The sequence below is a fragment of the Dryobates pubescens genome, chromosome 43, assembly GCF_014839835.1.
Source record: "Dryobates pubescens isolate bDryPub1 chromosome 43, bDryPub1.pri, whole genome shotgun sequence".
Taxonomy (NCBI): domain Eukaryota; kingdom Metazoa; phylum Chordata; class Aves; order Piciformes; family Picidae; genus Dryobates; species Dryobates pubescens.
The window spans coordinates 662,374-688,017 of NC_071654.1; the positions used below are offsets into that span (position 1 = coordinate 662,374).

At 50.3% G+C, this 25,644-nt stretch overlaps 1 protein-coding gene and 2 pseudogenes across 1 annotated transcript; all 3 read left to right on the plus strand.

Annotated features, from left to right (window-relative positions):
• The window catches only part of LOC128899310 (oocyte zinc finger protein XlCOF6-like), a 285,720-nt pseudogene that overhangs the window by 18,487 nt on the left and 241,589 nt on the right, over window positions 1–25,644 (plus strand).
• On the plus strand, window positions 1,321–2,253 carry LOC128899292 (olfactory receptor 14A16-like; annotated as a pseudogene).
• LOC128899295 (olfactory receptor 14A16-like) lies at window positions 9,479–10,411 on the plus strand. Its single transcript, XM_054177673.1, has one exon. It carries the CDS (start codon window positions 9,479–9,481, stop codon window positions 10,409–10,411), a length of 933 nt encoding a protein of 310 aa, XP_054033648.1.

A 25,644-nucleotide genomic window follows, 5' to 3' on the forward strand; every position in this document is an offset into this window, starting at 1 on the left:
GTAACAAGCCTCAGTGAGGCCAATCAGTGCTTCAAGGTACTTTGGAGTTTGCTTCTGCCTTGGACTTGTTGAGAGGCTTCTTGGCAGTACCTTGGCAGAGTCTCCTGGCAGTACTTAAGGATGATGTAATCAACCCCAAATACTCCATGGGGCTCAATAAATACTGCTGAACCTCTAATTATTGCCAAGGTTTCTGCAGCTAATTGGAGAGGTTTTTATTGCACAAAGCATCTGATAAAAAGTATTTTTAAAGGTACAGTTCATTCCTTTTCAGCAGAAAACCACAGCAAAACCAGTCAAAAGGTCCCAACCTGCTCACTGTCCATCCTCACTGCCCACTGCCCCCAACAGAGCCCAGAGCTACACCTGAGGGACAGGATCTGCCTTGCCAGGGGCTGGGGGGCAGGGCTTGGCCCTTTGGATCAATGAAACCCTTCTGGGTTTAGTACGCATCAGAGTAACTTTTCGCTGCTTGTCCTGACCTGTCAGCACTGCCTCACTTCTCTGCTCTCACCACAGCCTGGAGTTGCTTCAGTGCCTCCAGTGATGCTTCCCTTGCATCCACTGTCTCCTTCTGCTCTAACCAGCCCCTGGGGACCCTTTCCCAGTATGCTTCACTGGGACCCATTAAAAGTAGAAGAAACTTCAAAGTTTGAATCTGACTTTGACTTCTGGAGAGGTTTCATCAGCTTCCTCTCAGTCTTTGAGGATTACAGGGCACCAAAAGCCACCATAGGAGTCAATAAAACACCTTGGGCTGATCCTCTACTGCCTTATTGGGCGGGACTCCTGTGCTGCAGGGAGCTGCTGGCAAGCAGGCAGCACTGCAGGAGACAGCTCTGGCCAGGAGCAGCTCCTCTGCACAGCACAGCAGGGCTGAGGACACTGCCAGAGGATCTCATGGAGATGAGGAAGGCAGAGAGAGCTTCAAGGTGGCCAGGACTGGGAGGATGCTGAGAGCTCACTGGAGGAGAAGTCACTGCAGTCACTGACACAGTGAGGCTGTGGGTGCAGGACACTGCAGCTGTAGCTCCTGGAGGCATCTCCATCTCTGTAGCTGATGCTCAGCTGAAGGCTCCTGGAGTGTGCTCACAGAAGGAGGACCAAAGTCCTTCAGTTCCATCCTGTGAACAGCAGTGAGCAGAGCTGGGTACGGAGAAGGCTTCACCTCCAACCCCACTGGTTGGTAGGGATGTGGAATGACTGATTCATTCCTCATGCAGCTCTGGGAGGATGGTTATGATGAGGCTGAGAGAATTGTGCCCTAACTTGTCACTGCCTTTCCCTCCTTGGACAGGTCTCCATGGCCAGAGGCAGCAGATGGCCAACAGCAGCTCCATCACCCACTTCCTCCTCCTGCCATTCCCAGGCACAAGGTAACTGCAGCTCCTGCACTTCTGCCTCTTCCTGGCCATCTACCTGGCTGCCCTGCTGGGCAATGGCCTCATCATCAGCACCATAGCCTGGGACCACCACCTCCACACCCCCATGTACTTCTTCCTCCTCAACCTTGCCCTCCTTGACCTGGGTGCCGTCTCCTGCACTGTTCCCAAATCCATGGCCAATTCCTTGTGGGACACCAGGGACATCTCCTATGCAGGATGTGTTGCTCAGCTATTTTTCTTTTTCTTTTTCATTTCAGCAGAGTATTTTCTCCTCACCACCATGTCCTACGATCGCTACGTTGCCATCTGCAGACCCCTGCACTATGAGACCCTCCTGGGCAGCAGAGTTTGTCTCCACCTGGCAGCATCTGTCTGGGTCTGTGGTTTTCTCTATGCTCTGCTGCACACAGCCAATACATTTTCCCTGCCCCTCTGCCAGGGCAATGCTCTGGACCAGTTCTTCTGTGAAATCCCCCAGATTCTCAAGCTCTCCTGCTCCACATCCTACCTCAGGGAAGTTTGGCTTCTTGTGTTCAGTGCCTGTTTATTCTTTGTCTGTTTTGTGTTTGTTGTGGTGTCCTATGTGCAGATCTTCAGGGCAGTGCTGAGGATCCCCTCTCAGCAGGGACGCCACAAAGCCTTTGCCACCTGCCTCCCTCACCTGGCTGTGGTCTCCTCGTTTGTCAGCACTGCCATATTTGCCCACCTGAAACCTTCCTCTATCTCCTCCCCATTGCTGAATCTGGTGGTGTCAGTTCTGTATTCAGTGGTGCCTCCAGCAGTGAACCCTCTCATCTACAGCCTGAGGAACCAGGAGCTCAAGGCTGCCCTGAGCAAACTGATCCCTGGATGTTGTCAGAAACAATAAACTCTTTGTCTTCTCCTGCAAAGCAGTTTTAATGTCACTCAGTGCAGGCCCAGCCTGGCTGCTGGAGTTCTGGCTGCTGCTAGTGCTGTTCCCCTTGTGAGAATGTTGTTCCCACACAAATGTCTTTCTTCAGACCATTTCTGGTTCAGTGTTGTCCTCTCTGCTGTGACCCAGAGGCTGCAGACAAGAGGAGCTGTGCTCCCTGTGTGTGCTCAACATAATAAAGGACCCTGCAGGGAGTTGTTTCTCTGATTTCCTTCCTCCAAGGCTTCTGTGGAGCTGCAGGGCAGTGCCTGTGTGCAGAGGTGGAGGGGCAGGGTCCCAGCACAGCAGCAGTGCCAGGGAGCCCCAGAGCTTGGGCTGTCCTCAGCTGCTCTTTCTTCCCTTCCACCCTCTCCTGCTGAGCCTCTGTGCAGGGGCAAGGCCTGTGTTCTCTGGCAGCTTGGGCACTGTGATTCCGTGTGGCAGTGCTGGGACTGCAGGCAGGGAGAATCCAGGGCTGCCTGTGGGACAGAGCTGTGCTCCAGAGCAGCACTGTCATTAGAACAGATCTCCTCATGCCTTCATACCCCGACTCCCTCCCATTACAGACTGCACCTTCTCAGAGTCCAAACCGGATACCCTGACCCCCTTCCAGGATAGACTCAGTGCAAACATGCTTCCTTTAACCCCTTCCAGTGCAGATGTGGACTCATCCTGTTACAAACTGGATCCTACTGTCCTCTAGCACTGCAGCCTGGGTCCCATCTCAGCACAGAATCTATCCCCTGGCTCCCTTCCTAGTACTGAATGCATCCACCCCAGTACAAACTGCACACCCTCATGCCCTCCCCGCACAGTCTGGGCCCTGTCTCAGTCCAAACAGGATCTCTTTCATCCCTCCATATATCTTGTACCAATAAAAACTCCATCATCTGATCTCCTCCCAGTACAGCCTGGACCCCTCACACTCTGATCAGTCTCCACCAGCCCTGCTCCTCCCCTGAACCCAGTCCCCTGTTCTAACCCACAGGAGCTGAGCTCATCCCTCAACTCACCCATCCCACCGCAGCCTCTCCCACACCTACCCCTGACACTGACTTTGCAATCATTGTTCACCTTGGTCCAGGCCCTTACCCTTGGCATTCAGGCCTTGCCCTTTACCCCAGCCCTCAACAGAGCCCTGTTGAGGAATGGCTTGTAAAGACATGGTTCTATGGAATTATGGTTTGAACAAGAGCATGTAGGCCGCACTCCATCTTGTTATTTACTGCTCACAGTAAGCTAGTGTGTTGATGCAGCCAGGCCACCGTGGCCTTGTAGCTGTGCTTGCAGCTGTCTGCAAAGGATAACAGGATACCAAAGCAAGGTCACTACGCCCTTACAGGCGATAACAAGTAAAGAAGAATGTAAAACAGAATTCTTGTGATTATCTCATCAGGATGGGAAAGCAGGATGTTTAACCGCAGACGGTGGGGTTGTCAGCTAGGCTACTGTATATAAGAAGTGTCTGATGCTCAATAAAGTTGGATTTCGTGGATCATATTGATCGTTTGCGACCCCTTCTTGCGGCAAGTGGCGCCTTGAACAGGGACCTTCCTTTGGAACGACACTTCCGAAGACAGAGAGCGGCGTTCACCGAAGCCCAAGTCGTAAGATTACCGGCACCGGTTCTGGCAGCACCGGCGGCGAGCTCGGGGAGCCCGCTCGGGGAGCGGAGCCGATCGATCACCAAAGAAGCTCGGGCAAACGCAGAGCGGGATCGATTGCTGAAGACGCTGCAAAGTCTGGGAGACTGCCATACAGTCGGGGAGACTGCCTGTGCGCACAGGTACCAAAGCAAAATGGGAAGGCAGGCGGCGTAGGATTTATTTAAGTGTTTTTTAGAAAAACGCAAAGTATCAGGCATTGATCTGAAAAAGGAATTAGAAGGGTTATTGTGTATAATTTGCTAGCGGAGATAGTTATTCTGATGAAATTTATTTGGAGAGACTATGGAAACAGACTGTGGGACTGGGTCACTACCAAGCTGCAAAAGCCGTGGCGAGAATGCATAAACTGTATTAAGAAATATAAACTAGAACAGCGAATGGCTGCTGCAGTTACAGCAAAGTTCTATCTGAGTTGCAGCCGGACGATGGGTTTCAAAGTATCGGCCGATCGACCGGGGCCGCCCCCGATACATCTTACGGCGGCCACATCACGTTTTGCCAGCTGCCACCACATCGCGTTTGCACCCAGCGGGGAGGGAGCCGAGAGAAGGCAGCTCAGTGCGTTCGATCTCGTTCATCAACACCTTCCTCTGATATCGCCAGCGAGGGCTCGGATTCGGAGACAACAACAGCGCCAGCGAGGAATTCAAACAGCACCGACTTTGCTTAACGGCCCCTCTGAGAAACAGCGGAGCGCTTGGGGGCTCGTGGTGACGGTGTTCTTACCACCGCACCCTGCCCGCCAGCCCTGCCGGCCCCCGCGGATACCGACGGCTCCAACAAAGGCAGTACCAACTGACGCACCACTGATACCGGCAGCACTGACAGCAGCAGCAGCTCAGCGGCGGCCGCTTGCCCGGCCCCCATCCCTTTCCCCCGCAGAGGCTCGCACCAGCGACCCCACTTCCCAGTGGCTTTAGCCGCAACTCTGCTCTGATTTAAAGCAACAGTGCTAATTTTCTCATTTCTGGTTGTAATGTCTTTCAGAGATTTGTTATTTAGAGTTTTGCTAAGTTTTTGTAATAAGAATGATGACTGGTACGCATTTGGCACTTGTGGGTGGTTAATACATAGCCATTGTGCTAAGGTGTGAAGATTTGTTATTTAGAGTTTTGCTGGGTTTTCCTGGTGAGCATAGTGAATGGTATGCATTTAGTACTTGTGGGAAGTTAATGCATAGTGGTTGTACTGAGGTGTGAGTACTTGGTGATGAGTTCACCTTGTGAGATTTTCTTTTGGTTCGAACCTTCTTGTCTTTGTTTTTGTGTCTGCCTAGGCATTTCAAAGGAGCTCCATGTAATATTGTAATAATGTTAAGGTTTGTAGTGAATAGGTATTCATTTTCTAAGGTATTCTTTAGCTAATGTAACGTCTTTAGATTTCTTTCTTAGACATAGCCTACTAAAAAAAAAAAAAAAAAAAAAAAGGTGTGAACAAAAGGGTAACAAATGCAAAGAACAAAAATTTTAAAATGGTAAACAAAAAGGTATCAAGTGTAAAGAAAAAGTTTAAACATAGAAAAAATAACAGGTACAAAAACTTTGGATACAAAAAATAGAGTACTAAATAACAGAATAATAAACAATAGAGTATCAAATAACAGAGTAAACAAGAGCAACAATAAAATTAAAATATTAAAACCAAAATATGATAAACTAAAAAATCATAAGGATTGCTGACAAAATAGCTGTTAACAAAAATGTAAGAATTGCTAGTAATAAATAAAAGATAAGGATTATCAAGACTACTAGGTTAAAACAAAAACTCTGTAAAAAGAAGACGTCAAGAAAGTTAAAATGCACAATAATAATAAAAGGAATTAATAGAAAAGCAGGTTACAAATATAATAAAAAGGCAAAAATACAAATAAAAATAGAAAATAGATTAAATGAACTAAACATGCAAAAAAAAAAAATTGAAGTATATAAGATCAAATAAAATAAAGGATTAAATACTGGATTAGAAAAAAAAAGGGTTAAAATTAAAAAGGTAATTAGAATAACAAAATACAGATTAAAAATTACAATGACAGAATACAAATAATAATTAGGAAAGTAAACAAGAAATAAATTTTAAAAACAAATGACAAGTAGGTCGCCTCAAGCTTTCTTTCCTGCTACCTGCAATCATCGCAATAAACAACGGCAGAGGAATCAAGACCATGAGGACACAGCATCTCCCATGAAGCTGAACATCGATCATCTGGGATCACAAACGCCATTCAGAAGAATGTACCATGGCATCATGTGAATTAGGACTGAATATTATGGTTGTTTGATAACTTTGTCTTCTCTCTTGTTAACTAGGGATAAAGTTTCATCTTTACATTTCACCAAACAAAAAAAAAAGGGGGGCAAAGGAGAGAATACCCCCACAGCAGAAAAAATTAGCTCATGGTAACCCTAGAGATGCTGTAACCCTAGAAACATCAACCCTAGAAGTGCTGTAACCCTCTCACCACAAGACACACAGCGCAACTGTCATGAAAATGACAGTCAGCAAACCTGCTTAGCACTGACCTCAACGACTGTCACGATGACCCAAGATGTCAACAGAAAGCATCTAACTTCTAACCGAGTGTCGTGACTGCTTAACTGTTGTGTGAATGTTAAGAGATTAGAATTACTAGGATGAGCAAAAACACGTTATTTTGTGTAATTTTATATTGGGCAAGCAATGAAGCTCTTTTTGCTCTTGCTGTTTTCCTGCAGATTTCTGTCTGTGAAGCTAGAGCCTGGCCAGATCTACCTTTACAGATTAAAGAAATCTTGCTGCCATTAAGCAGTTGATGATTTTTGACCATCCTAGAGAAAATAAAAATGCAACATACCCCTAAAGCAGATTGTAAAAGAGTGCTAAGGATTGCATTTGTGTCTTAATCTCTGTGTGCAATGTGTTCAGGCATAATCAAGTCTTCTCTGTCAATAAGTGAAATGTAAAGATTGGAACTATTAAGATCTCAGTTCTTCTTTACAATGTCTGTTATCTTTGACCATGTATTATGCCAACGCTGTTAGAACATTCTAACCAGTTCAACTTAAGCACCGTGTCTTGTATGGGTGACATGGGCCAACATGACAGGCAGTAATAAATTTTGTTTGAGCTTGTAGACAGTGGGTTATACAATTGATAGAAGAAGTTTTAAGGTTTTTAGGTATCATTGTATTAATTTTGATTATTGATAAGCCTGAATGTATTGTGTAGAGTTATATAAGGCCTTATTTGTATTAAAGAAAACGGGGGAATTGTTGAGGAATGGTTTGTAAAGACATGGTTCTATGGAACAATGGTTTGAACAAGAGCATGTAGGCCTGACTCCATCATGTTATTTACTGCACACAGTAAGCTAGTGTGTTGATGCAGCCAGGCCACCATGGCCTTGTAGCTGTGCTTGCAGCTGCCTGCAAAGGATAACAGGATACCAAAGCAAGGTCACTACGCCCTTACAGGAGATAACAAGTAAGGAAGAATGTAAAAGAGAATTCTTGTGATTATCTCATCAGGATGGGAAAGCAGGATGTTTAACCGCAGAAGGTGGGGTTGGCAGCTAGGCTACTGTATATAAGAAGTGTCTGATGCTCAATAAAGTTGGATTTCGTGGATCATATTGATCGTTTGCGACCCCTTCTTGCGACAAGGCCCAACAGGACCTTGGCTCTGGCAGTTGCCTCTGCCACCAAGGCCTGTGAGGGGAATCTTGGCTTTGAGGCTTTGAGGTTCTTCTAGTCCAAGGGCAGTGGTCAGGGCTTGGCCTTTCTGCTTCCTAGACCAAAGGCAAATTTTTCACCCCTGTACTTTGTCTTTTTCTCCCTGCAATCCTGGCCTCTAACAAGCTGCTCTAACAAGTCCCTGGGGAGCCTTTGTCAGTAACAAGCCTCAGTGAGGCCAATCAGTGCTTCAAGGTACTTTGGAGTTTGCTTCTGCCTTGGACTTCTGGAGAGGCTTCTTGGCAGTACCTTGGCAGAGTCTCCTGGCAGTACCTAAGGATGATGTAATCAGCCCCAAATACTCCATGGGGCTCATTAAATACTGCTGAGCCTCTAATTATTGCCAAGATTTCTGCAAGTAATTGGAGAGGTTATTATTACACAAAGCATCTGATAGAAATGATTTCACAGGGTGAATCAGAGCCCTGAGCCACAGGTGAGGGACAGGATCTGCTTTGCCAGGGGGTGGGGGTCACGGCTTAGCCCTTTGGATCAATGAAACCCCTCCAGTTTTCCTCAGCAGCAGAGCCACCTTTAGCTGCTTGTCCTGACCTGGCAGCCCTGCCTCAGTTCTCTGCTCTCCCCACAGCCTGGAGATGCTTCAGTACCTCCAGTGGTGCTACCCTTGAACCCTCTGTGTCCTCCTGCTCTAACCAGACCCTGGAGACCCTTTCCCAGTATGCTTCACTGGGACCCATTAAGAGTAGAAGAAACTTCAGAGTTTGACTCTGACTTTGAACCTATTAACACTACAAGAAACTTCAGAGTTTGACTCTAACTTTGACTTCTGAAGAGGTTTCATCAGCTTCCTCTCAGTCCCTGAGGTTTACCTGGCACCAAAGCCACCAGAGGGCTCCTTTAAATGCCCTGGGCTGATCATCTGCTGCTGAGCTGGGCCTGGCTCCTGGGCTGCATGGAGCTCTGTCCAGGAGCAGCTCCGCTGCACAGCACAGCAGGGCTGAGGGCACTGCCAGGGCATCGCAGGGAGATGAAGAAGGCTGAAAGAGCTTCAAGGTGGCCAGGACTGGGAGGATGCTGAGAGCTCACTGGAAGAGAAGTCACTGCAGTTGCTGACAGAGTGAGTCTGAGATGCTCTTGAGCTTTTCCTGGCAGGGAAAGCTTCAGGGAGGAGAGACATGGGCTGGGGATGAGGGGAAGCTGCCAAGAAGCCCTGGGGGAGGCTGTGTTCAGGCTGCTCTCTCTGTACTTCTCTGCAGTTGTCTCTGGGTGCTGTCTGCTGGGCAATGACTCTTTAGAACATCTCATCCCCAGGATCCCTGACTGCTCTGCCCCTCCTGCTGGGCTTGGAGCTGCCCCCAGGAAGGCCCAGATCTGCTATAGGGTACTGGGCAGTGCTGAGCCTTTCCTTGGGGGTCAGAACTCTGCTCCGAGAGTCCTTTGATTCTCTTCAGGAGAGGCTGTGTCCTGCTCTGTCTCTCACAGCTGCACCTCTGGGCTGGGACAGAGAAGAGTTCACAGAACTGTCCTTTGAAGCAGTGCTGCCCTGCTCTCCTCAGAGCACAGAGAGCTGGGGGGGTCCTAAGGGTTAATTTGGGCATAACATCTGCAAGGCAGCACAGGGAAAAGTGCAGGGCAGAGGGAACAGCCTGATGGGCACAGTAGCTCCACTGAAGCAGAGCCAAGATAAGCCCTTGGCAGCACATGGCCTGAGCTGCTGCTCCTCACAGCAGCCTCAGGCAGAACAAAGCAGACAGCAAATCCATTTCAGCTGGGGGATTGCTGTGCCCCCTGCAGTGATTCTTCTCAGAGGAGTCTGTCATCAAGTTTTGCTTTCTTTTCTTCCTTAGACATTCTCAGAGGCAGCAGATGCCCAACAGCAGCTCCATCACCCACTTCCTCCTCCTGTCATTCTCAGGCACAAGGCAGCTGCAGCTCCTGCACTTCTGCCTCTTCCTGGCCATCTACCTGGCTGCCCTGCTGGGCAATGGCCTCATCAGCAGCACCATAGCCTGGGACCACCACCTCCACACCCCCATGTACTTCTTCCTCCTCAACCTCGCCGTCACTGACCTGGGTGCCATCTCCACCACTGTGCCCAAATCCATGGACAATTCCTTGAGGGACACCAGGGACATCTCCTATGCAGGATGTGTTCTCCAGGTCTTCTTTTTAGTATTCCTAATTGCTGCAGAGTTTTCTCTCCTCACCATCATGTCCTACGATCGCTATGTTGCCATCTGCAGACCCCTGCACTATGAGACCCTCCTGGGCAGCAGAGTTTGTCTCCACATGGCAGCAGCTGCCTGGGCCTGTAGCTTTCTCTATGCTCTTCTACACACAGCCAATACATTTTCCCTGCCCCTCTGCCAGGGCAATGCTCTGGACCAGTTCTTCTGTGAAATCCCCCAGATCCTCAAGCTCTCCTGCTCCACATCCTACCTCAGGGAGCTTTGGCTTCTTGTGGCCAGTGCCTGTTTAGGTTTTGTCTGTTTTGTGTTGATTGTGGTGTCCTATGTGCAGATCTTCAGGGCAGTGCTGAGGATCCCCTCTCATCAGGGACGCCACAAAGCCTTTGCCACCTGCCTCCCTCACCTGGTTGTGGTCTCCCTCTTTCTCAGCACTGGTATCTTTGCATACCTGAAGTCCCCCTCCATCTCCTCTACATCCTGGAACCTGGTTTTGTCAGTTCTGTACTCAGTGGTTCCTCCAGCAGTGAACCCTCTCATCTACAGCCTGAGGAACCAGGAGCTGAAGGTTGCCCTGTGCCAACTGATCCCTGGATGCTTTCAGAAGCAATAAACTCTCCTGCAGAGCAGTTCTGATGTCACTCAGTGCAGACCCAGCCTGGCTTCTGTACCTGGGGGGGTGGGGTGGTGGATTTTTCCTCTTTGTCATCACCTTTCTAATTCCCTGTCTGCTTTGCTTTTCTCTTTGAGAGTTCATGTAACAGGAGCTCTGCTCCTTCTTTGGTTAAACAAAATAAACAACCTTTTCCAGAGCTTCAGGGACAATTCCTGCATGCAGAGTTGGCAGAGAAAAGAGTCCCAGCACAGCCTCACTGCCAGGGAGCACCAGCACTCCCTGGACCCCCTGAGCCCCTCCTAATAGAGGCTGGCACCTTCCTTTGCCAATTTGATCTCCTGAACACCTTCTTGTCAAGCCTGCTCCTCACCCCAGTACAAACTGATCCTGATTCTCTCCCATACCAGTTCCACCTGTCCCATCACAAATCTCATACTCTGACCCTCCCAGTCCAGAATGGCCACATCACAGTACAAACTGGACACCTTGATCCCATCCCACTAGAGACTGAGCCTCATTTCAGTCTAAACAGGGTCCCTTTAAGCCTTCCACATGCAAACTTGTCCTTGTCCCAGTATAAACTACTTTTCCTGATCCCATCCCAGTACAGTCTGAGACACATGCCAGAACAAACTGGAAGCCCTGCATAGGTTCCAGTATCAAATGAATCCCTCCAACTGCAACGTCAGTAACATGACCACCTTCCCAGTACAGACTGTGCCCCTTCCCAGTAAAAAATACATACCCTGAACTCTTCCCTGTATAGCTGTGGCCTCCTTCCAGAACAAATTGGATTGTCTTGCCCTCTCCCACTACAGTGTGGGTCCCATCCCAGTACAAAATGCATTCCCTGGCTGCCCTCTAGGACTGACTGCATCCATTCTAGTATAATTTGGACACCTAATGCCCTCCCAGTATAGTCTGGGCCCTGTCCCAGTCTAAACCAGCTCCCTTTTACCCCTCCAAGTACACCTTAGGCCTCATCCCAATATAAACTGGATCCCCTTGTCCCCTCCCAGTGTAAACTGGGCAAGGCTTACTCTAAACTTAATCCCTTGGTTCCCTTCCAGTACAGATCCTGATCTAGCACAATTGGGATCCCCTGGCTCCATTGCAGTACAGTCTGGCCCTTATCCCATTACAAATTTGATCTTTTTAACCCCTTCCAGCACAGACCTGGCCACTCTCAGTACACACTGGAACCCCCACCCAGCACAGCTGTGGGCTCATCCCATTACTAACAAGATAGTTCTGCCATCTCCCAGTACAGCCTGGGTCCCATCCCAGTACAAAGCACATCCCCTGGAAATCCTTATCCCATCCCAGTCCAGACTGGGCCCCATCTCTGTGCCAATCCCAATGCCATCCCAGTTCACACTGGGCTCTCCTCCCTGTACAAACCGAATCTCTTTAACCTCCCAATAAAGACTGGGCAAGTCCTAAGATAAACTGAATCCCCTGGTCCCCTCCCAACACATACTGGGCCCAGGTCTAGCACACACTTGATCCTCTGCTCCTATTCCAGTACAGTTTGAGCTTCATACCACTACAAACCTGACATCCTGATTCTATCCCAGTGCAAACTGGATACCCTTATGCCATTCCAGTTCAGACTGGTCATTGTCCCAGTACAAACTGAATTCCCTGGTCCCCTGCTAGAACAGAAATGGTTTCTTTCCAGGATGATCTGGATCATCTTGATCCATCCCAGCACACACTGGGTCCTGTTTCAGTACAAAGTGGACTCCTTGATCCCCTCCCAGTACCTACTGCATCCTTCCACATGTAAACTGGATACTCTGATTCCATCCCAGCACAACCTGAACACCATCCCAGTCCAAATAGGGTCCATTTACATCTCTAACTACAAACTTGGCCCTGTCCCAGTATTCACTGGTTCCCCTGATCCCATCCTAGCATACTTTGAGACCTGTCCCAGAACAAACTGGATCCAATGGCATCACCCAGTATAGAGTAGGGATCACCCCAGTGTAAACTGCATTTCTCGATCTCCTCCCACTACAGATAGGGTCTCATCCCAGAACAAAGTCAAAGCCCTGCCCACCTCACACTTTCAAATACATCCCTCTCAGTGTGAACTGGGTAACAGGACTCCTTCCCAGTACAGACTGTGCCCACTCCCAGTAAAAACTCTATCCCCTTTACCCAATCCCAGGCCTACTGAGCCCTGTCCCAGTACAAACTGGCTCCCTGGCCCAATACAGTCTGAGACCCATAGCAGTATGTAATGGCTGCCTTTAAACCCTCCCAACACAGACTGGCCCTGTCAAAGACTGGATATCCTGACCCCATTCCAGTACATACTGGGCCCCCTCTGAGTACAAGCTAGATTCCTTTAACCCCTCCCAGTAAACACTGGGTCTTGTCTAAGAATATACTAGACCCCCTGGTCCCCTCCCAGTACAGACTGGGCTCCATTCCAGTTCAAACAGGATCCACTGCTCTCATCCCAGTAGAGACTTAGCCCACCATTATACAAACTGTATCTGATTACACTCTCCCAGTACATCTGGGACACAGTCCTGCTCCAGGCATTGCACATCCTCACATCCCACTGCCCCAGGAAGAGCCCTGAGCCATGTGTGAAGGATATGTGCTGGGGCGCAGGGCTTGGCCCTTTGTCATGATAAAACCCATCAAGGATTATTCCACAGCAGAGCCCTGTACCAGTACTAAATGGATGCCCTGAGATACTCCCAGTAGAGGCTCGGCCCCCTGCTCTACAAGGAAATGCTTTTTCACTCTGAGAGCGACAAACCCTGGAACAGGCTGCCCAGAGAGATTGTGAAGCCTCCTCTGGAGACATTCAAGACACACCTGGAGGTGTACTTGTGTGACCTACTCTAGGTGATCCTGCTCTAGCAGGGCTGTTAGTCTAGATCATCTTTAGCGTTTCCTTCCAATCCGTACCATTCTGTGATTCTGTGAAGATCTGTGATGGAGGCACATTATGCTGAGATATTGAATCTTGCCCCAGCATGTGGGTGAGCTCCCCCTCCTTCAGGAGGAGGAGAAAAGCCAAGACAAAAGCCAGGCTGGCACGAATTTAGTGCATGCTGTGCTCGTGCATTCACCAAATATGGAAGAATTCTAGCTTCATGCTTTCCCATAAGCTGAAGCCAGTTGTTTATGAGAATGCCCATTGGTCAATCCTAGCCTCGAGAGATTCTATAAGTATTACCCCAGTGAGTAAACGAGTGCCTTCCTCCTCCATTTCAGCCTCTGTTCTCGCTCAAGAGTTAAGTCCAAGCCACTGCCTCTGCAATTCAGTTTATTGTTGTTTAGCTTCTGTTACATACATGCACGCATATCAAAGCATCTGCATGTGAGAAGCGACTGGAGGAATTATTTCCACAAGAGGAAGGACACCGTGCTGAGCTGAGGCGCTAGCATTGCCATAGCCAGTCACACCAGCTGGGAGAGAGACCCCCGTCACTACTGTATGGACTGGACCAACCCCCGAGGGTAAGATCTGCCCAGTTGCAGGGGAAGAAGCGACTTGACCGTGCCAGGTCATCCATGCAATTGCTTAACCCCACCATAGTGGGAGAGAAGAGCGCTACGTGCCGCTCCGAACCGTGTTAAACTCCAGGGACTACTCAGCAATATTCGTGCTTACACTGCACTGAACCCCCGGACCACTCCGTGTATCCTGCTGTTGCTTTAAGCCCAGTGAACGAGAAGCCACTGCCCGGGAACCTGCCGAGCCGGGCCGACTTCTGTAGGGCCTGCCCCACCGGTATCCCTCACTCCCGAGGCTGCCTCTGCAGATTTGCGTAGCACTGCGTCCCCTGGACACGCCCGCCGGTGGCCGTTGTCACGCCCTGTGGTATGGGTCGACTCTGAGGGCCAGCGCATCCCAGGACCAGCCATGCCGGCCCTACTGGCCCCGCGACCTGGCTGTGTGAGAGCCAAGCCCGCAGTCCGGCCCCAAACAGGACCTCTGCCTATTGTCTAGAGAGAACTTGCCGAGTCCTGTGAAGAGAGCTTGCTAATTAGCTAGTCCAGGTTCCACTTCCTCTCCCCTGCTGCAGAGGGGAAGCCGTGCACGTCCCGCCGAGTCGCCATCTAGTGGCCAAGCGGCAGAACTGCACCCTTCTTGCATATAAATACAGAAATAGTTTGTAATTAGTTCAAACAAGTTCTAATCATAATACTAAGCCAGTTATGGGATATATTTCATGAACATGCACTAGAACATGTATATAAGTTGGTGATTAATTGGTTATTGACAATTTTATAATATTAATAAAATAATATTTTCCATAATTCATATTTCATAATTCATAAATTAATAACCTCTTCACCACAAGATTCTACCCCTACCCCCACCCCAGAACAGACTGCTCCACTATGCAGAGGGGTTTTCCCACAGCGGTACAAGCGGCCGACTCAGTATGAGTGATGAAGCAAGTTCAACTTTATTGGGTTTGCATCAGACTTTTATAACCATACGATAATGTATGCCTACTCATCATTGTCCTATTGTCTCTAACCCAAAAGGTCATGCTCACATACCCTCCTACTTGTGGTTTACTTCCTCTTCTGCCTGGCTCTCAGCTTCGCCCAAGTTGTTTACCAAGTTCTCAAGGGCAGGCTGTCCTTGAGAGTTTGCTGATGGACCTCCAGCTCGGCCAATTTTTATGCTAATAGCCTAATCAGCGTCAAAGCCTGGGTTGTGCAGTGCTTCTAGGGGTCCCCGTCTTCTCTCTCTGAGCCATTCTCCAACATTAAACTATGCTTGAAAGACAGAAAGGGGGAATGTTGGGGGAGACACCACACAGCAGGCTGTGGAAAGCTGTCTATACCCTGAATAATTTAACTATCTCTCAGAGTGCTATGAACCCTGCTTGCTGTGTTTGGCCTACTCCAGAGCATGATCAATGGAAACAATGCCCTCAGCCCACACCAACTAACTCCATGGGACAGCCAAACATTTGGGCAGCACTGCTGCATGCATGAAATCAAATCTGGAATTTAAATGCCTGTCAAAATGAAGTTGTAACACACCAGTAAGGTGTTTTGAGCATCAGGACATGTGGGATGATAATTTGCTCTTTGCCCTATTAGAGCCTCAAGAATTAGATATTTCAGGGACCTTACAAGCAGCATAGATCTGGAGCTGATCTAGTACTATGATCTCTAATCACACTCCCTTTGCCTTAGAGCCATGCAGGCTTAGCCTAACAGCTGAATGAGATGATCATGGAGGTTTGTAGAACAAAGCTGAACACATAGCAGCCAGGATAATCTTGCTTCAAATTGCTACAGCAAAGCACCAGCTGTGGTGAAGAGGGAGGTTATTGCTTTATTACTTATGACTTATGATTTATGAAAATTAATTTTTTATTATAACTATAAAATTGTCAATAACCGATGAATCACCAACTTATATACATGTTCTAGTGCACGTTCGTGAAATATATCCCATAACTGGCTTAGTATTATGATTAGAACTTATTTGAGCTAATTACAAGCTATTTCTATATTTATATGCAAGAAGGGTGCAGTTCCGCCGCTTGGCCACTAGATGGCGACTCGACGGGACGTGCGCAACTTCTGGTCGAGCTCAGACGGAGCTTTGTCCTGTGTGCCGCCGGTTCGAGACTGGGGTCTCGCAGAGCTGGCGTGCACGAGAGGACGGGCTGGTAGGGCTGGTCCGGAGACGAGCTGGTCCTCAGAGTTGATCCGCACCACACGGCGGGACGGCGATCGCCGGCAGACTTGCCTGGGGGACGCGGCGGTACGCGGATCTGCAGGGGCAGCCCCGGGAACGAGGAATATCGGCGGGGCGGACCCGGCTCGGCAAATTCTCTCGCTTCTCGTCTGCTGGGCTCAAAGCAACAGCAGGATACCCGGAGCGGTCCGGGGGGAGTGCAGTGCAGTGTAAGTACGAATGCTGCTGAGTAATCCCTGGAGTTAACAGGGCTGGGAGCGGCACGTGGCGCTCTTCTCTCCACTGTAGTGGGGTTAAGCAATTGCGCGGGGACCTGGCACGGTCAAGTCCCTTCTCCCCGATAATTAGGCAGATCTTACCCTCGGGGGTTGATCCAGTCCATGCAGTAGCGACGGGGGGGGTTCCTCTCCCGGTCGTGTGACTGGCTGTGACGCTAGCTTCTCAGCTTAGCGTGGTATCCTTCCTCTATGGAAATAATTCCTCCAGTCGCTTCTCACATGCAGATGCCTTGATATGCGTGCATGTATGTAACAGAAGCTAAACAATAAACTCAGTTGCAGAGGCAGTGGCTCGGACTTAACTCTCGAGCTAGCACAGAGACAGAAATGGAGGAGGAAGGCAGGAAGGCAGGAAAAGCACTTGTTTACTCACTGGGGTAATACTTATAGAAGATCTCGAGGCTGGGTTTGACCAATGGGCATTCTCATAAACAACTGGCTTCAGCCTATGGGAAAGCATGAAGCTAGAATTCTTCCATATTTGGAGAATGCACGAGCACAGCATGCACCAGCAGCGTGCTAGCCTGGCTTTTGTCTTCCTCCTGAGGGAGGGGGAGCTTGCCCACATGCTGGGGCAAGATTCAATGTCTCGGCACAATGTGCCTTCACCACATTACCACCCCCTTGCCCATGGGCATATAATAAGCCTCGAGCATACATTACCCTTAACGAGGTTTATCCCATACAGGTTAAGTCGTCTCACACCTGCTAGGTAGGTTACACATTCAAACATAGTGACTTACAATACTTTAGCACTATATGAACAGTATACAAACTTTGAACTGTACTCTTAACAGAGCATGCTGCCTTAGCAGAATGGAACAAATGTGTGTTCCCCAAAACAGTATTAGTACTCTCGACTATCTTCCACCACCCCCTTGACTGAGTGATGGGGTTTGACTCCCATGTGACACTGAAACAATCAAAGTGTCTGCGGAGTTTGTCAATCTCCCACCCCCTTGATAGGATGGGCTCTGTCACTATGACAGGAATTTCTCAGTGTTGGGACAAGAAAGAATCCCTTTCCTTTGATGCTTGTATCAGGCTAGCAACCACAGTCTTCACCATTTTCTTTCTGAACTTCGGCTTCAAGGACAATACAGAGTCCTTGGGCATTTCCATATCGATGAGTAGCTCACACCATGGATCTAGTGAATCAGGTGAATCTTGCGAATTAAAGCGCTTCCTGTCACTGTCCATCTTTTCTTTCCCTCTACTGGGGTTACAGGGATCTCGTGAGCGTTGTCTTCCAGTGCAGTGTTTGTATCTGCGCGGGTTGGCAGAAGATGCTTGGAAGAATTGCTCTTCCCTTCTGTGGGGATGTGGTGTGGCTTTATGGTTAGCAGTATATGCCTTTTGCTGATGTCTCTCCTTGCTGGGTTTGTGGTCCCTTCTGGAACTATCCCTTTCGGAGATCTTTTCCTGCAGCTTTACTTTCAGGATGCTGCGGGGTTTAGCTTCATTGGCTTCTGTGGCAGCTTGGCTTTTCCGCCGTTTGCGGTGATGCCGTGGGCTAGACTCACATCCAGAATCTGCGTCTGATGTGGTACTCTGTGTGCCTCTGGAATCATAGTAACCTCTCTTATTGGGATGCTCTGCAAGCTGTTGTCGAGTTGACTCGGCAGCTTTATTGCAGGAGCGTCTATTCCCCTGGTTACCTCTCGGTCTGCTATGCTGTGGGAAACCTGGTCCTCTGACAGCTTGAGAGTCATTCAACGATGCTGCGCTGAATCTCACCCGCTTCCTGGGGATTCGTTGCTGGTTGAAGCTGGTGGCTTCATTGTTATCATCCAGTGATGTGGAGCCTGACTTGGCTTGCTGCACCGGGGCAATAACTGCTGATCTGTCTGGAGTGGGTGAGCTAACATCGCTCACATGCTGATGCTGAGCAGCTGCTGAATCGAAGTCAGCTGGTTTCTGCTTGTCAGCCGGAACAGACAGTATAGGAGAGCCTGGCTCTCGTGGGTCATATGCCCTGGCTACTTCATAGGTAGCACGTGATTGCCATTGAGACTTAAAGACAGACATGGTCTCTTTTATGTGCAGCTCAAATAAATCATGCAGTCTCTGGCTTTGTGCCTCTGACTTTGCCAATTCCCTTTCCAATTGGGAAACTTTTTGGTCAAAGAATTTTATTTCCTCCTGCATCTGTACAATACAAGATGCCATCAGGACAGCGTGTTCGCTGCTGGGTTCGCTTAGCTTTGCGAAAATGCCATCTATATTTTTGCAATTTAATTTCGCCCATTCCAAATCTGGGGCTGTAATTTTGTATCCCAAATTATGGAAATATTTCACAGCTGTACACCCTGCTCGCTGCGCCATTATTGTGGTGAAGAGGGAGGTTATTGCTTTATTACTTATGACTTATGATTTATGAAAATTAATTTTTTATTATAACTATAAAATTGTCAATAACCGATGAATCACCAACTTATATACATGTTCTAGTGCACGTTCGTGAAATATATCCCATAACTGGCTTAGTATTATGATTAGAACTTATTTGAGCTAATTACAAGCTATTTCTATATTTATATGCAAGAAGGGTGCAGTTCCGCCGCTTGGCCACTAGATGGCGACTCGACGGGACGTGCGCAACTTCTGGTCGAGCTCAGACGGAGCTCTGTCCTGTGTGCCGCCGGTTCGAGACTGGGGTCTCGCAGAGCTGGCGTGCACGAGAGGACGGGCTGGCAGGGCTGGTCCGGAGACGAGCTGGTCCTCAGAGTTGATCCGCACCACACGGCGGGACGGCGATCGCCGGCAGACTTGCCTGGGGGACGCGGCGGTACGCGGATCTGCAGGGGCGGCCCCGGGAACGAGGAATATCGGCGGGGCGGACCCGGCTCGGCAAATGCTCTCGCTTCTCGTCTGCTGGGCTCAAAGCAACAGCAGGATACCCGGAGCGGTCCGGGGGGAGTTCAGTGCAGTGTAAGCACGAATGCTGCTGAGTAATCCCTGGAGTTAACAGGGCTGGGAGCGGCACGTGGCGCTCTTCTCTCCACTGTAGTGGGGTTAAGCAATTGCGCGGGGACCTGGCACGGTCAAGTCCCTTCTCCCCGATAATTAGGCAGATCTTACCCTAGGGAGTTGATCCAGTCCACGCAGTAGCGACGGGGGGGTTCCTCTCCCGGTCGTGTGACTGGCTGTGACGCTAGCTTCTCAGCTTAGCGTGGTATCCTTCCTCTATGGAAATAATTCCTCCAGTCGCTTCTCACATGCAGATGCCTTGATATGCGTGCATGTATGTAACAGAAGCTAAACAATAAACTCAGTTGCAGAGACAGTGGCTCGGACTTAACTCTCGAGCTAGCACAGAGACAGAAATGGAGGAGGAAGGCAGGAAGGCAGGAAAAGCACTTGTTTACTCACTGGGGTAATACTTATAGAAGATCTCGAGGCTGGGTTTGACCAATGGGCATTCTCATAAACAACTGGCTTCAGCCTATGGGAAAGCATGAAGCTAGAATTCTTCCATATTTGGAGAATGCACGAGCACAGCATGCACCAGCAGCGTGCTAGCCTGGCTTTTGTCTTCCTCCTGAGGGAGGGGGAGCTTGCCCACATGCTGGGGCAAGATTCAATGTCTCGGCACAATGTGCCTTCACCACAAAACTTCACACCCTCATGCCCTCCCAGGAAGTCTGGGCCCTGTCCCAGTCCAAAGAGGATCCCTTTAATCCCTCCAGGTACACATTAGGCCTTGTCTCAATAAATATGGATCCCCTTATGCCCTCCAAGTGCAGTACAAGTTTCATTCTCTGACCATCTTCTAGGACATTCTGGGCCCTGCACAGCACAATTTGGGATCCTTTTAACCCTTCCCAGTACAGACCTGGTCACATCTCAGTACCAACTGCATCTCCTCAACCCCTCCCAGCTCAGATGTGCTCTTATCACAGGACAAACTGCATCACTTTGCCATCTCCCTTACAGTTTCCTTTGCAGTACAAAGTGCATCCCTTGGACCCCTTCCCAGCCCCAGCTGCACCCTGCACAGCACAATGTGGATATCCTGATTCCAGTGCAGCTGTGGCCTGATCCTGGTCCAAATGGGATCCCATTGCCATCTCCCAGCACAGTCTGAGTCTCATCCCAGTACAAAGTGCATCTCCTGAAACCCTGATTCCATCCCAGCACAGACCAGGACCCATCCCTGCAAACTGAGCCCCTGATGCCATCCCAGTTCAGACTGGGGCCCCCTCCAGCTACAAACTGAACCTCTCTGAGCTCTCCCAGTACAGACTGGGCCTTGTTCCAAAACAAACTGAACCACCTGGTCCCCTCCCAGAGCAGACATGGCCTCATCCCAGCACCAACTGCATCATCTTGCTCCATCCCAGGACACTCTGGGTCCCATCCCAGTACAAAGTGAATTTCCTGGTGCCTTCCAGTACCTACTGCATCCCTCCACGTGTTAATTATGTACTCTGGTTCCAATCCAGTACTGACTGGGCCCTCTCTCAGTACAAACTGCATCTCCCTACTCACTCCCATTACAGATTTGGCCCTGTCCAAGTACAAATTGGTGTTCTGATCCCTGAGCTTTGCTTTGCTCTGGTGAGACCTCACCGGGAGTACTGCATCCAGCTCTGAAGCCTCAATATAGGAAACACATGGAGCTGGTGAAGAGGGTCCAGAGAAGGGCCAGGAAAATGATGAGGGGCTTGGAGCAGCCCTGCTCTGAGGACAGGCTGAGGAAGCTGGGGGTGTTCAGCCTGCAGAAGGTGCTGGGGAGACCTTATTACAGTCTTCCAGTGTCTTGAAGGGTACTGGATGGAGAGAGAGTATTTCCCAAGTCCTGTAGTGACAGGACCAGGGACAATTGCAATCCGATCTGCAGAATGCACACAATAACAAAATCTTTCTCCTGCCTGGCTCGCCAAGAATGTGGTGGGTTAGAGGCAGACCCCCTCCCCACAGCAACCATACTCTGCTACCAAGAATGTGGTGGGTAGAGGCAGCCCCCTCTCCCCACCACGGGCAGGAATGAACACTCAGGACAAACGGATTGCAAAAGTGATGAAAGTTTAAATAGAAAGCAGTGAATGTTTACAGACAACCCAAAGCACAGTGACAAAAAGAGATCCCAAAGCAAACCCAGAGACATCCCATTCCCACCTGAGGGTACACCCAAGACCCCCAGGGCTCCTTCTTCCCCCTCCCTCTGCTGGGCTAGTCTCAGCTGGCCAGGCCTGAGACTGCCCATCCCCCCGTGGCCTTGGGCCTAGCCAGGCCCAACGCCAGCAGACATCTCCCCCAGTTACCGGCTGAAGGAGGAGGAAGAAGAGAGAATGCTAGGCCCCGCACTGGATCTTATAGTGGTGCAAAGAATTATGGTAGGAAATACACACAATTTCCTGTGTCCATCCCTCTGGGCTGGACTTCTGGACATAGGAAGTGAACACACCAGGGGGCACCCAGCTCAAACTGCAACACTTGGCCACCTGGGCACACCACCAGCTCCTATTCTGCTTCTTGTCCATCAGCACCCCCAGATCCCTTTCTGCCAGACAGCTCTCCAGCCACACTACCTCTGTAGCATTACTTGGGGTTGTTGTGCCCCAAGTGCAGGACCTGGCACTTGGCCTTCTTGAAGCTCCTCCTGGTAACGTTGGCCGTGGATCCAATCTGTCCAAGACCCTCTGCAGAGCCTCTCTACCCTCATGCAGATCAACTCTGCCACCTAACTTGGTGTCATCTGCTGACTCTGCTGTGTCTTCATCAAGGTCACCAATAAAGATGTTAAACAGAAGGGGTCAAAACACTGAGCCCTGAGGAAAACCACTTGTGACCTGCCACCAGCTGGATTGAACTCCACTGAGCACCACTCTTTGGGCCCTTTCACCCAGCCAGGGCTGTATCCAGCAGGGCATTGCTCATCCAGGCCTGGTCTGTGCTGGGATGGAATCAGAGTTTCAGGAGATGCACTTTGTACTGGGATGAGACACAGACTGTGCTGGGAGATGGCAATGGGATCCCATTTGGACCAGGATCAGGCCACAGCTGCACTGGGATCAGGATATACACTTTGTGCTGTGCTAGGTGCAGCTGGATCTAGGAAGGGGTCCAAGGGATGCACTTTGTACTGGCACAGGAAACTGTATAGGAGATGGCAAAGTGATGCAGTTTGTCTTGGGATAAGACCACAGCTGAGCTGGGAGGGGTTCAGGAGATGCAGTGTGTACTGAGATGTGACCAGGTCTGCACTGGGAGGGGCTAAAAGGATCCCAAATTGTGCTGTGCAGGGACCAGAATGTACTGGAATGAGCCCAGGGAATGCATCTTGTATTAGAACAGGGTCCAGAGTGCACTGGTAGGGCATGAGGGTGTGCAGTTTGTACTGGGTTGGATACATTCAGTACTGGGAAGGAAGCCAGGGGATCCATTCTGTGCTGGGATGGGACCCAGGCTGCAGTGCTAGAGGACAGTAGGATCCAGTTTGTACTGGGATGGGGCCAGATCTGTACTGGGAGGGGTTAAAGGAACCATGTTTGGACAGAGTCTATACTGGAAGGGGTTCAGGGTATCCAGTTTGGACTCTGAGTAAGTGCAGTCTGTAATGGGATGGGGTTGGGGTATGAAGGCATGAGGAGACCTCCTGTTCTGATGGCAGTGCTGCTCTGGAGCACAGCTCTGTCCCACAAGAGCCCTGGACTCGCCCTGCCAGTAGTCCCAGCACTGCCTCACAACAGCACAGTGCCCAAGCTGCCAGAGAACTCAGGCCTTGCCCCAGCACAGAGGCTCAGCAGAAGAGAGTGGAAGGGAAGGAAGAGCAGCTGAGGACAGCCCAAGCTCTGGGGCTGCCTGGCACTGCTGCTGTGCTGGGACTCAGCCCCTCCACCTCTGCACACAGGCACTGCCCTGCAGCTCCACAGAAGCCTTGGAGGAAGGAACTCAGAGAAACAACTCCCTGCAGAGTCCTTTATTGTGTTGAACACCCAGGGAGCACAGCTCCTCATGTCTGCAGCCTCTGGGTCACAGCAGACAGGACAACACTGAACCAGAAATGGTCTGAAGAAAGACATTTGTGTGGGAACAACATTCTCACAAGGGGAACAGCACCAGCAGCAGCCAGAACTCCAGCAGCCAGGCTGGGCCTGCACTGAGTGACATCAGAACTGCTCTGCAGGAGAAGACAAAGAGTTTATTGCTTCTGAAGGCATCCAGGGATCAGTTGGCTCAGGGCAGCCTTGAGCTCCTGGTTCCTCAGGCTGTAGATGAGAGGGTTCACTGCTGGAGGCACCACTGAGTACAGAACTGACACCACCAGATCCAGGGATGGGGAGGAGATGGAGGAGGGCTTCAGGTAGGCAAAGATGCCAGTGCTGATAAACAGGGAGACCACAGCCAGGTGAGGGAGGCAGGTGGCAAAGGCTTTGTGGCGTCCCTGCTGAGAGGGGATCCTCAGCACTGCCCTGAAGATCTGCACATAGGACACCACAATAAACACAAAACAGGCAAATGCTAAAGAGGCAGTGAGCACAAGAAGCCAAACCTCCCTGAGGTAGGATGTGGAGCAGGAGAGCTTGAGGATCTGGGGGATTTCACAGAAGAACTGCTCCACAAGCATTGCCCTGGCAGAGGGGCAGGGAAAATGTATTGGCTGTGTGCAGCAGAGCAGTGAGAGCCCCACAGGCCCAGGCAGCTGCTGCCAGGTGGACACAAACTCTGCTGCCCAGGAGGGTCTCATAGTGCAGGGGTCTGCAGATGGCAACATAGCGATCGTAGGACATGGTGGTGAGGAGAAAATACTCTGCTGACATTAGGAATACATAACAGAAGACCTGGAGAACACATCCTGCATAGGAGATGTCCCTGGTGTCCCACAGGGAATTGTCCATGGATTTGGGCACAGTGGTGGAGATGGCACCCAGGTCAAGCACGGCAAGGTTGAAGAGGAAGAAGTACATGGGGGTGTGGAGGTGGTGGTCCCAGGCTATGGTGCTCATGATGAGGCCATTTCCCAGCAGGGCAGTCTGGTAGATAGCCAGGAAGAGGCAGAAGTGCAGGAGCTGCAGCTGCCTTGTGCCTGTGAATGGCAGGAGGAGGAAGTGGGTGATGGAGCTGCTGTTGGACATCTGCTGCCTCTGGCCATGCAGACCTGTCCAAGGAGGGAAAGGCAGTGACAAGTTAGGGCACACTTCCCTCTGGAAGCAAAGATTGCCGTGCTCATAGAACACCTCCTGCCTGAGCTGCATGAGGAATGGATCAGCTCATACCCCACCACACCCAACCTGTGGAATGTTCAGCACAGGTTCTAGTGCAGCTTGGACTCCTAGTTTCCATGAAGCAAACTCTGGGGCAAGACTTTCAGAGTCAGTGTCAGAACACAAAGTGATCACATCCCAACAGCAATGCCACAGAGCAAGAGTCCTGTGGATCCATGAAGAACCAGGGAGCAGGCCTGCAGTGCTGCAGAGACCATGAAGGGAAGAGAGAAAGGCAGAGGGGCTGGGGGTGAAGCCTTCTCCTTCCCCAGCTCTGCTCTCTGCACCTCACAGGATGGAACTGAAGAGCTTTTGTCCTCCTTCTGCGTGCATGCTCCAGGAGCCTTCAGCTGAATGTCAGCTGCCAAGGTCCTGACTCCTGACCTGGAGCCCATAGCTTTGAGGGCACTGCCTCTGCTGGGTAGAAGAGGAGAGCAAAAGGTTGCATTGGGAAATGTGTCTGCAGTGCAGAGAATGGCACAGAGGTGCCTGATCCCCCTTGCCAGGGCAGCTCTGCCACCAGATCCCTCTCCCCCCATGCACAGGTCTCTCCTGTTTGTTTCTGTCCTTGCAGGAGTTGCTTCTCTGTGCCCAGCTCTCCTCCCTGTCACTGCTGACAGATGCATCCCACCTGCTGTGTGCTCAGCTCTGCCTTGCAGACCCCTCCCAGCAGCAGGACACTGCCTAGAGTCAGCTCCGGGTGTGCAGGGCTCAGGAGCAGATCAGACAAAGGTTAATGAGACCTTTGGTCTCAGATTCTTATGAACAGCAGGGAAATAATCTCTAGTCTCACACAACCCACCCAGCTCACCAAGGGGATCAACATTCAAAGCCAAGACTCCTTCCCTTCCAGCAAAATGCTGCCTTGATCTCGTTCTTCAAAACCCCCTCAGAAATGACCAGGCATGAGCCAGGACTGTGAGCAGCTCTGGCCAACACAGCTCCCTCCCCACAGCAGAAGGACCCTGCCCTGCCTTGCCCTGCCCTGCTCTGCCAGGGCTGTCTCCTGCCACTCACAGCTTCTCCCCACAGCACTGTGTGGAG

Excerpts from the sequence above, each read along its gene's own strand:
- LOC128899295 (XM_054177673.1), top strand. The coding sequence starts at position 9,479 with ATGCCCAACAGCAGCTCCATCACCCACTTCCTCCTCCTGTCATTCTCA.